At 38.3% G+C, this 12538-nt stretch overlaps 1 protein-coding gene across 1 annotated transcript; it reads left to right on the top strand.

Moving 5' to 3' along the window:
* The first annotated feature begins 5760 nt into the window (after positions 1-5760).
* LOC116900553 (olfactory receptor 4K14-like) lies at positions 5761-6702 on the top strand. Its single transcript, XM_032902279.1, has one exon. The coding sequence runs from the start codon at positions 5764-5766 to the stop codon at positions 6700-6702; it is 939 nt and encodes a 312-aa protein (XP_032758170.1). The 5' UTR covers positions 5761-5763.
* Positions 6703-12538: the final 5836 nt, after the last annotated feature.

The following is a 12538-nucleotide window of genomic DNA, read 5'->3' as shown; positions in this document are numbered from 1 at the left end:
AAGCTCTTCCAGTTCTTTCTCTGATTCCTTCAACAGGGGTCCTGTTCTCAGTTCAGTGGTTTCCTGCTGGCATACGCCTCTGTATTTGCTGTATTCTGGCTGTGTCTCTCAGGAGCGATCTGCATTCACATTTTGATCATCCGTCTTGAGTTTCATTTGTTCTAGGCATCTAGGGTAATTCAAGCATTTGGGCTAATAGCCACTTATCAATGAGTACATACCATGTATGTCTTTCTGTGATTGGGTTAGCTCACTCAGGATGATAGTTTCCAGTTCCAACCATTTGCCTACGAATTTCACAAAGTCATTGTTTTTGATAGCTGAGTAATATTCCATTGTGTAGATGTACCACATTTTCTGTATCCATTCCTCTGTTGAAGGGCATCTGGGTTCTTTCCAGCTTCTGGCTATTATAAATAAGGCTGCGATAAACATAGTGGAGCACGTGTCTTTTTTATATGTTGGGGCATCTTTTGGGTATATGCCCAGGAGAGGTATAGCTGGATCCTCAGGCAGTTCAATGTCCAATTTTCTGAGGAACCTCCAGACTGATTTCCAGAATGGTTGTAGCAGTCTGCAACCCCACCAACAATGGAGGAGTGTTCCCTTCTCCACATCCTCGCCAGCATTTGCTGTCACCTGAGTTTTTGATCTTAGCCATTCTCACTGGTGTGAGGTGAAATCTCAGGGTTGTTTTGATCTGCATTTCCCTTATGACTAACGATGTTGAACATTTCTTTAGGTGTTTCTCAGCCATTCGGCATTCCTCAGCTGTGAATTCTCTGTTTAGCTCTGAACCCCATTTTTTAATAGGGTTATTTGTCTCCCTGCTGTCTAACTTCTTCAGTTCTTTGTATATTTTGGATATAAGGCCTCTATCTGTTGTAGGATTGGTAAAGATCTTTTCCCAATCTGTTGGTTGCCGTTTTGTCCTAACCACAGTGTCCTTTGCCTTACAGAAGCTTTGCAGTTTTATGAGATCCCATTTGTGATTCTTGATCTTAGAGCATTATCCATTGGTGTTTTGGTCAGGAATTTTTTTCCAGTGCCCATGTGTTCCAAATGCTTCCTAGTTTTTTCTTCTATTAGTTTGAGTGTATCTGATTTGATGTGGAGGTCCTTGATCCACTTGGACTTAAGCTTTGTACAGGGTGATAAGCATGGATCGATCTGCATTCTTCTACATGTTGACCTCTAGTTGAACCAGCACCATTTGCTGAAAATGCTATCTTTTTTCCATTGGATGGCTTTGGTACCTTTGTCAAAAATCAAGTGACCATAGGTGTGTGGGTTTATTTCTGGGTCTTCAATTCTATTCCACTGGTCTATCTGTCTGTCTCTGTACAATACCATGCAGTTTTTATCACTATTGCTCTGTAATACTGCTTGAGGTCTGGGATAGTGATTCCCCCTGAAGTCCTTTTATTGTTGAGGATAGTTTTAGCTATCCTGGGTTTTTTGTTATTCCAGATGAATTTGCAAATTGTTCTGTCTAACTCTTTGAAGAATTGGATTGGTATTTTGATGGGGATTGCATTGAATCTGTAGATCGCTTTTGGTAGAATGGCCATTTTTACTATATTAATCCTGCCAATCCATGAGCATGGGAGATCTTTCCATCTTCTGAGATCTTCTTCAATTTCTTTTCTTCAGAGTCTTGAAGTTCTTATTGTACAGATCTTTCCTTGCTTGGTTAAAGTCACACCGAGGTACTTTTATATTATTTGGATCTATTATGAAGGGTGTCATTTCCTAATTTCTTTCTCGGCCTGTTTCTCTTTTATGTGTAGAGGAAGGCTACTGATTTATTTGAGTTAATTTTATACCCAGCCACTTTGCTGAAGTTGTTTATCAGCTTTAGTAGTTCTCTGGTGGAACTTTTGGGATCACTTAAATATACTATCATATCATCTGCAAATAGTGATATTTTGACTTCTTTTTCCGATCTGTATCCCCTGACCTCCTTTTTGTTGTCTGATTGCTCTGGCTAGAACTTCAAGAACTATATTGAATAAGTAGGAGAGATGTCGCAGCCTTGTCTAGTCCCTGATTTTAGTGGGATTGCTTCAAGTTTCTCTCCATTTAGTCTAATGTTAGCAACTGGTTTGCTGTATATGGCTTTTTACTATGTTTAGGTATGGTCCTTGAATTCCTATTCTTTCCAGGACTTTTATCATGAAGGGTTGTTGAATTTTGTCAAATGCTTTCTCAGCATCTAATGAAATGATCATGTGGTTTTGTTCTTTCAGTTTGTTTATATAATGGATCACGTTGATGGTTTTCCGTATATTAAACCATCCCTGCATGCCTGGGATGAAGCCTACTTGATCATGGTGAATGATTGTTTTGATGTGCTCTTTGATTCGGTTTGCCAGAATTTTATTGAGTATTTTGCATCGATATTCATAAGGGAAATTGGTCTGAAGTTCTCTTTCTTTGTTGGGTCTTTGTGTGGTTTAGGTATAAGAGTAATTGTGGCTTCATAGAAGGAATTCGGTAGTGCTCCATCTCCTTCAATTTTGTGGAATAGTTTGGATGATAGAGGTACGAGGTCTTCTATGAAGGTCTGATAGAATTCTGCACTAAACCCGTCTGGACCTGGGCTCTTTTTGGTTGGGAGACCTTTAATGACTTCTTCTATTTCCTTAGGGAGTTATGGGGTTGTTTAACTGGTTTATCTGTTCCTGATTTAACTTCGGTACCTGGTATCTGTCTAGGAAATTGTCCATTTCCTGCAGATTTTCAAGTTTTGTTGAATATAGGCTTTTATAGTAAGATCTGATGATTTTTTGAATTTCCTCTGAATCTGTAGTTATGTCTCCCCTTTTCATTTTCTGATTTTGTTAATTTGGACACACTCTGTGTCCTCTCGTTAGTCTGGCTAAGGGTTTATCTATCTTGTTGATTTTCTCAAGGAACCAACTTTTGGTTCTGTTGATTCTTTCTATGTTTCTTTTTGTTTCTACTTGGTTGATTTCAGCTCTGAGTTTGATTATTTCCTGCCTTCTACTCCTCCTGGGTGTATTTGCTTCTTTTTGTTCTAGAGCTTTTAGGTGTGCTGTCAAGCTGCTGACATATGCTCTTTCCTGTTTCTTTCTGCAGGCACTCAGCGCTATGAGTTTTCCTCTTAGCACAGCTTTCATTGTGTCCCATAAGTTTGGGTATGTTGTATCTTCATTTTCATTAAATTCTAAAAAGTCTTTAATTTCTTTCTTTATTTCTTCCTTGACCAGGTTATCATTGAGTAGAGCATTGTTCAATTTCCACGTATATGTGGGCATTCTTCCCTTATTGTTATTGAAGACCAGTTTTAGGCCGTGGTGGTCTGATAGCACGCATGGGATTATTTCTATCTTTCTGTACCTGTTGAGGCCCATTTTTTGACCAATTATATGGTCAATTTTGGAGAAAGTACCATGAGGAGCTGAGAAGAAGGTATATCCTTTTGCTTTAGGATAGAATGTTCTATAAATATCTGTTAAGTCCATTTGGCTCATGACTTCTCTTAGTCTTTCTACGTCTCTGTTTAATTTCTGTTTCCATGATCTGTCCATTGATGAGAGTGGGGTGTTGAAATCTCCTACTATTATTGTGTGAGGTGTAATGTGTTTTGAGCTTTAGTAAGGTTTCTTTTTACGTATGTAGGTGCCCTTTGTATTTGGGGCATAGATATTTAGGATTGAGAGTTCATCTTGGTGGATTTTTCCTTTGATGAATATAAAGTGTCCTTCCTTATCTTTTTTGATGACTTTTAGTTGAAAATTGATTTTATTTGATATTAGAATGGCTACTCCAGCTTGCTTCTTCCGACCATTTGCTTGGAAAGTTGTTTCCCAGCCTTTCACTCTGAGGTAGTGTCTGTCTTTGTCTCTGAGGTGTGTTTCCTGTAGGCAGCAGAATGCAGGGTCCTCTTGCATCCAGTTTGTTAATCTATGTCTTTTTTATTGGGGAGTTGAGGCCATTGATGTTGAGAGATATTAAGGAATAGTGATTATTGCTTCCTGTTGTATTCATATTTGGATGTGAGGTTATGTTTGTGTGCTTTTCTTCTCTTTGTTTTGTTGCCAAGATGATTAGTTTCTTGCTTCTTCTAGGGTATAGCTTGCCTCCTTATGTTGGGCTTTACCATTTATTATCCTTTGTAGTGCTGGATTTGTAGAAAGATATTGTGTAAATTTGGTTTTGTCATGGAATATCTTGGTTTCTCCATCTATGTTGATTGAGAGTTTTGCAGGATACAGTAACCTGGTCTGGCATTTGTGTTCTCTTAGGGTCTGTATGACATCAGTCCAGGATCTTCTGGCCTTCATAGTTTCTGGCGAAAAGTCTGGTGTGATTCTGATAGGTCTGCCTTTATATGTTACTTGACCTTTTTCCCTTACTGCTTTTAATATTCTTTCTTTATTTTGTGCGTTTGGTGTTTTGACTATTATGTGACAGGAGGTGTTTCTTTTCTGGTCCAATCTATTTGGAGTTCTGTAGGCTTTTGTATGCCTATGGGTATCTCTTTTTTAGGTTAGGAAGTTTTCTTCTATGATTTTGTTGAAGATATTTACTGGTCCTTTGAGCTGGGAGTCTTCACTCTTTCTATACCTATTATCCTTAGGTTTGATCTTCTCATTGAGTCCTGGATTTCCTGTATGTTTTGGACCAGTAGCTTTTTCCGCTTTTTTTACATTATCTTTGACAGTTGAGTCAATGATTTCTATGGAATCTTCTGCTCCTGAGATTCTCTCTTCCATCTCTTGTATTCTGTTGGTGAAGCTTGTATCTACAGCTCCTTGTCTCTTCTTTTGGTTTTCTATATCCAGGGTTGTTTCCATGTGTTCTTTCTTGATTGCTTCTATTTCCATTTTTAATTCCTTCAACTGTTTGATTGTGTTTTCCTGGAGTTCTTTCAGGGATTTTTTAGGGATTTTTGTGACTCCTCTCTATGGGCTTCTACTTGTTTATTTATGTTTTCCTGGAATTCTTTTAGGAATTTTTGCGATTCCTCTCTGTAGGCTTCTACTTGTTTGTTTATGTTTTCCTGTGTTTCTCTAAGGGAGTTCTTCATGTCTTTCTTGAAGTCCTCCAACATCATGATCAAATATGATTTTGAAACTAGATCTTGCTTTTCTGGTGTGTTTGGATATTCCGTGTTTGCTATGGTGGGAGAATTGGGCTCCGATGATGCCATGTAGTCTTGGTTTCTGTTGCTTGGGTTCCTGCGCTTGCCTCTCGCCATCAGATTATCTCTAGTGTTACTTTGTTCTGCTATTTCTGACAGTGGCTAGACTGTCTTATAAGCCTGTGTTTCAGGAGTGCTGTAGACCTGTTTTCCTGTTTTCTTTCAGCCAGTTATGGGGACAGAGTGTTCTGCTTTCGGGCGCGTAGTTTTTCCTCTCTACAGGTCTTCAGCTGTTCCTGTGAGCCTGTGTCTTGAGTTCACCAGGCAAGTCGTTTGTAGCAGAAAAGTTTGTCTTACCTGTGGTCCCCAGGCTCAAGTTTGCTCGCGGGGTGTTGCCTATGAGCTCTACACGGCCTCAGCAGCCAGGAAGATCTGCCCTGATGCTTCTTTAATTGGAGACTAACTCTTGACTCATGAACTTTACTTTGGGCAACAATGTCACACATATTTGGATTTCCCTTTACATTTATGCATTTTTATTCAAACAAGTTTCAGTGTACATGTCTGATTCTACAAAGGAATTAACCCACCTCATAGTTCAGTCGATAATTTTTCTTTCTTTCCAGGTAACTTCTGAAGATACACTGAATAAAATGGATGAAGCCAATCAGACAGTTGTGTCAGAATTTATACTCTGGGGACTTTCCAACTCAAAGAGTATTCAGCTCTTCCTCTTTGTGATATTGTTGATGCTTTATCTTCTCATCATGTCTGGAAATATTGTCATCCTGATCTTAATAACTACCGATCCACATCTTCTTTCCCCAATGTACTTCTTGTTGGCCAATCTGTCCTTTGTTGATATGTGGCTTTCCTCAGTCACCACTCCTAAGATGATCACAGACTTTCTTAGGGAAAACAAGACCATTTCCTTTGCAGGATGCATGTCCCAGGTCTTCTTTGCCCATTGCATTGCTGCAGGAGAGATGGTGCTGTTGGTGGTAATGGCTTATGATCGCTATGTGGCCATCTGCAAACCCCTCCACTACTTCACCATCATGAACTTGAAGCGATGCACTGGGTTGGTGTTGACTTCCTGGACAATTGGCTTTACTCATGGTATAAGTCACTTATTAGTGGTTGTACAGCTACCTTACTGTGGTCCCAGGGAAATAGACAGTTTCTTCTGTGACATGCCACTGGTAATCAAACTAGCCTGCATGGATTCCCATGATTTAAATACTTTAATGAATGTTGAATGTGGGGTTGTGGCTGTAACATGCTTTATACTGTTGCTTATTTCCTACACAAATATCCTTATCACTGTTTGCCAAAGCACAAAAGCTGGGGTATTGAAGGCCTTGTCTACATGTGCTGCACACATCACAGTGGTAATGATTTTCTTTTTGCCCTGCATCTTCATCTATGTGTGGCCCCTCAGTATCACCTGGTTAGACAAATTTTTTGCTGTGTTTTATTCTGTTTTTACACCTCTCCTAAACCCAACCATTTATACACTGAAAAATAAAAAGATTAAAAATGCTATGAAAAGGTTCATAGGCAAATATCTGGGTCTCAACATAAATTCATAATATCTAGAAATGTATACTAATTTCTTCACATAAAACTTGTATTCAAAATCTTCAAACAAGAAAAAATTGTTCTTATTTCAAATTTTACAAATTGTTCAATAGGGATATAATTTAATATTTAAACATGATATTTACTGATCGATCATCATATCATTGTGAATCTTTTACCTTAAAATAAAAATATGAATGATTTTCTCCTACAAGCATGCCATCAAACTATTCTTCAACATTTTTAATAAAGTTATACTTAACATTTTTGACCCTCATGTTTACACATGTGAATAAAATATTAGTAAATTTTACCTGAGTATAATTCTGTAGTCACTGTATATATCCCAAATTGTTAACTTCCTTTGCCAAATGACCAACATTATCATTTTTGTCTTAGTTCAACTATTTGCCAAATTAGTATTGGTGTGGTTCAAAAAAATTTAAAAAAACAAAAAAACAAAAATAAACTTCTCAAGGGCCAACAGTGAATTTACTTTGTATTTTTTAAAGAAATATTTCATTTATTTACATTCCAATTATTGACCTCCTTCCCAGTCCCAGTCATCATGCCCCTTCCCTTAATCTCCAAGAAGGTGATGCCCCACCCACCTATCTACTCACTCCCATATCACCCCTTTAGCATCCTCCTTCTTTGGGGGCATCAAGTCTTCACAGGACCAAGTGCATCCTTTTCCACTGTGGCCAGAAAAGGCAGTCCTCTGATACATATTGGGGGGGGGGTGGGCATAAACCAGCCCATGTATGCTCTTTGGTTGGTTGCTTAGTCTCTGGAAGCTCTGAAGTGTACAGTACAGTTGATTCTGTTATTCTTTCTATGGGGTTCCAATCCCTTCAGCTCCTTTCGTCCTTCCCTTAACTCTTCCATAGGGCTCCCAGACCTCAGTCCAATGGTTGGCTGTAAATATCTGCATGTTTAGTCATGGGCTAATAGCCTTTCAGAGGACAGTCATGCCAGGCTCCTGTCTGCAAGCACAACATGAATCAACCATAGTGTTGGGGTTTGGGGTCTGCACATGAGATGGATGCCAAGGCTAAGCTGAAGTAGTATCTGGATGGTTTCCTTCAGTGTCTACTTAATTTTTGTCCTTGCATTTCCTTTAGACAGGAACAATTCTGGGTCAAAGTAATTGAGGGGGGGAGCGCCTAACCTTCAACTGGAGGCCAGGTCTGTCTAGTGGAGGTGGTCTCTTCACACACTATCTTCCCAGTGTTGGGCACTTTCCTTAGGCCATTTCCATTAAGTCCTGGGAACCTCTCACATCCATGGTGTCTTGGACACTCTAGAGGTTCCCCCATCTCATCACACTAATGCATGTTTTTTAGTCATCCTCTCCATTCTTTGGATTTCTCTTTTGTTTTGCCTCTTACCTGATCCTGACCCCCTTTCTTCCCTCCTTTCTCCCTTCCCACCCAGGTCCCTTCTTCCCTTTGCTTCCCATGATTATTTTGTTTCACTTTTAAGTGGAATTGAAGTATCTGCATGTGGGCCTTCCTTCTTGTAAAGCTTCACATGGTCTGTGAGTTGTATCATGGATATTCTGAACTTTTGCCTAATATCCACTTATCAGTGAGTACTTACCATGTATGTCCTTTTGGGTCTGGGTTACCTTACAAAGGAGGATATTTTCTAGTTCCATCCATTTGCCTGCAAAATTGATGGTGTCCTTGTTTTTAATAGCTGAATAGTATCTCATTGTATAAATGAACCACATTTTCTGTGTCTTTTCTTTGTTTGAGGAACACCTGTATTCTTTCCAGCTTCTGACTATTACAAACAAGGCTGCTATGAACATAGTGGAGCATGTGTTCTTACAGTATGGCTGGAGCATCTTTTGGGTATATGCTCAAGAGTGGTATAACGGGGTCTTCAGGTAAAACTATTTCCAATTTTCTGAGGAACTGCCAGATTTCTTCTCAGAGTGGTTGTATCAGTTTTCAGTCCAAACAGCGTGGTGGAGTGTTTGTCTTTCTCTACATCCTCACTAGCAATTTAGGTCGCTTGACTGTTTGATCTCAGCCATTCTGATTGTTTTAAGGTGTGATCTCTGGTTCATTTAGATTTTCATTTCTCTGATGACTAAGGATGTTGAACATTTCTTTAGACACTTCTCAGCCATTCAAGATTACTCTGATGTGAATTCTCTGGCTCTGTATCCCATTTTTCATTGGGTTATTTGTTTTTCTGTAGTCTAACTTCTAGAGTTCTTTGTTTTGAATACCCTACCTTCTATAAAAGGTAGGGTTAATGAAGTTATTTTCCCAATTTGTAGGTTGCTGTTTTGTCTTATTGACATTGTCCTTTGACTTAAAGAATCTTTGGAGTTTCACGAAGTCCCTTTTGTCAATTGTTGGTCTTGGAGCCTGGGCCATTCATCGGTGATTTGTTCAAGAAATTTCCCCATATGTACAACAATGCCAACCAACCAGAGCTTCCAGGGACTAAGCCACTACCCAAAGACTATATGGACTGACCCTGGACTCTGACCTCGTAGGTTGCAAATGAATATCCTAGTAAGAGCACCAGTGGAAGGGGAAGCCCTCCTGGGTCCTGCTAAGACTGAACCCCCAGTGAACTAGACTGTTGGGGAGAGGGCAGCAATGGGGGGGAGGGTTGGAGGGGAACACCATAAGGAAGGGAGGGGAGGGGATGTTTGCCCGAAACCGGGAAAGGGAATAACATTCGAAATGTATATAAGAAATACTCAAGTTAATAATAAAAAAAAAGAAAAGAAATTTCCCCTTGTGCCAATGTGTTTTAGACTATTTCTCACTTTCTCTTTTATTAGATTCAATGTATCTGGTTTTCTGGGGAGGTCCTTGATCCTCTTGGATTTGAATTTTGAAAAAAAAAAAGGTGCTAAACATGGATCAATTTGCATTCTTCTACATGCAGACCAACAAGAAAGCCCAGCACCATTTATTAAAGATGCTTTCTTTTTTCCGCTGTATGTTTTTTGGCTTTTTTGTCAAAAATGAAAGTTCCATATGGGTGTGGTTTATTTCTGGGTCTTTGATTCCATTCCATTGATTGATCTGTTTGTCTCTCTACCAGTACTATAAAGTACACATAAATCTTTAGCATATCTTGAGGTCAGGGATGTTGATTTCAACAGAAGTTCTTTTATTGTTGAGAATTTTTTCATTATCCTGGGATTTTTGTTTCTCCACATGAAGTTGAGAATTGCTTTTTTCTCTGTGAAGAATTGAGTTGGAATTTCGATGGGGATTTTATTGAATCTGTAGATTGCTTTTGGTAAGATGACCATTTTTGCTATGTTAATCCTCTTGATCTATGAGCATTGGAGATTTTTCCATCTTCTAAGGTCTTCTTCAATATCTTTCCTCAGAAACTTGAAGTTGTTGTCATACACATTTTTCATTTCCTTGATTAGAGTTACAATGACATATGTTATACTTTTGTGACTATTGTGAAAGTTCATGTTTCGCTAATTCCTTTCTCAACCTGATTATCATTTGTATAAAAGAAAGACAATGATTTCTTTGAGTTAATTGCATATCCAGCCAGTTTGCTAAAGTTGTTTGTCAGCTGTGGGAGTTTTCTGGTAGAATTTTTCTGGGCTGCTTATGTATACTATCATGTCATGCTCAAATACTGGTATCTTAATTTCTTTTCCAATTTGTATCCCTTTGACCTCCTTTTGTTGTCCAATTGCTCTAGCTAGAACTTAATTTACTATATTAAATAAATAGGGAGAGATTAGGCAGTTTATCTTTTTCCTGATTTTATTTTATTTATTTTATTTTTAATGGTTATTTTCTTTATTTACATTTCAAATATTATACTCCTTCCTGTTTCCCCTCAAAAAATCCCTATCCCATCCCCTTCCTGCCTACTTCTTTCAGGGTGTTTACCTACACACTCCTGCCTCACTACCCTAGCATTTTCCTATGCTGGGGCATCCACAGGACAAAGGACCTCCCCTTTTATTGATGCAAGATAAGGCAATCCTCAGCTACATATGCAGTTGAAGCCATGGGTCCCTCCATGTGTACTCTTTGGATGATGTTTTAGTTCCTGGGAGCTCTGTTACAAATCCCTTCAGCTCTTACAATCCTTTCTCTAACTCTACCAATGGGGATTCCATTCTCAGTTCCAAAGTTGGCTGGAATCATCTGCCTCTGTATTTGTCATGCTCTGGCAGATCCTCTCAGGAGACAGCTATATTAGGCTCCGGTCTGCATGCACTTCTTGTCATCAGCAATATTTTCTGGGTGTGGTGGATGTATGTATATGTGCTGGATCACCAAGTGGGGCAGGCTCTGAATGGCCTTTCCTTCAGTCTTTGCTCCAAACTTTGTCTTTATATTTTCTTCTATAAATATTTTTGCTTCCTCCTTCTAAGAAGGACTGAAGCATTCACCCTTTCATCTTCCTTCTTCTTTAGCTTCATGGGGTCTGTGGATTGTATCTTCTTTGATGGCTTGGTAGAATTCTGCACTAAAACCATCTGGTTCTGTGTTGTTTTGTTTTTTGCGGGGGGAGGGGTTCAGAAACTTTTAACGACTGCTTCTTTTTCCTCAGAGGTTATTGTAGGGGAATGTTTAGATAGTTTACCTCATCTTGATTTAACTTGGTACATGATATCTGTCTCGAAAGTATGGCATTTCATCTAGATTTTCCAGTTCTGCTAAGTATAGACTTTATAGTAAGAGCTTGTGATTTTTTTTATTTCTTCAATTTCTGTTGTTATGTTTCCCTTTTCATTTCTGATTTTTGTAATTTGGATTCTGCCTCTGTGCTCTTAGTTAGTTTGGATAAGGGTTTTTCTGTCTTATTGATTTTCTCATAGAACCAGCTTTTGGTTTTGTTGATTCTTTATGTTGTTCTCTTCAATTCTAATTGGTTGATTTCAGCCCTAAGTTTGATTATTTCTTGCTGTTTACTCCTCTTGGATATGTTTGCTTCTTTCTGTTCGGGAACTTTTAGGTTTGCTGCTAGGTTGCTAATGTAGAATCTCTCCAATTTCTTTATGAAGGTACTCAGTGCTATGAATTTTCCTCTTAGCACTGCTTTCATTGTATTCCATAAGTGTGGGTATGCTGTACCTTTATTTTAATTGAATTCTGGAAAATCTTTAATTTCTTCCTTTCTCTCTTCCTTAACAAAATTATCATTGAGCAGAGAGTTGTTCCATTTCCATAGTATGTGTCCTTTGTGTTTTTGTTATTGAAGTTTAGTCTTAGTTCATGGTGATATGATAGAATGCATAGTATTATTTCAATCATCTTGTATCAGGTGAGAAGTATTTTGTGACAGATTATAGGGTCAGTAATGGAGAAAGTACCATGAGGTGCTGAGAAGAGGATATAATCTTATGTTTTAGCATGAAATGTTCTGTGATATCTGTGTCCCTGGTTTTGGCAGACTTCCTGGGAGACTGATTATGGAAGAGGATCAGGATCATCCAATCTTACCCGGTGTTTGTTTAAGAGACAAATGAATAAAGTATAATGAAATATATTATTAATTATTAGGTTTTAAAGCTATTTTGATTTAGTGTCAAAACATATCCTTTACATTATGGTTTACCATTGTATAATATTCTGAAATTTAATCTCTATGAGTACAGTATCCATTAATTGACTAATTATTAAAATTAAATTCATTCATTAACCCACATTAGACATTTAACAAATTTATTTGTAAGTACATATATGTTGCTGTAGGTCAGTGATGTTGCAGATGTGTCTAAAACAAGATATACATTTGCCTTTGCCTGAGTTTGCCCATCATATCTATGTGGAAAGGTCCTCTTAATGAATAAATAACATACTTTGTTATAAGACTATAAAGAAATCTATC

The sequence above is a fragment of the Rattus rattus genome, chromosome 5 (genome assembly GCF_011064425.1).
Source record: "Rattus rattus isolate New Zealand chromosome 5, Rrattus_CSIRO_v1, whole genome shotgun sequence".
Taxonomy (NCBI): Eukaryota; Metazoa; Chordata; class Mammalia; order Rodentia; family Muridae; genus Rattus; species Rattus rattus.
The sequence above is the reverse complement of the archived record's forward strand: the minus strand, read 5'-3'. Positions and strand labels throughout refer to the sequence as shown.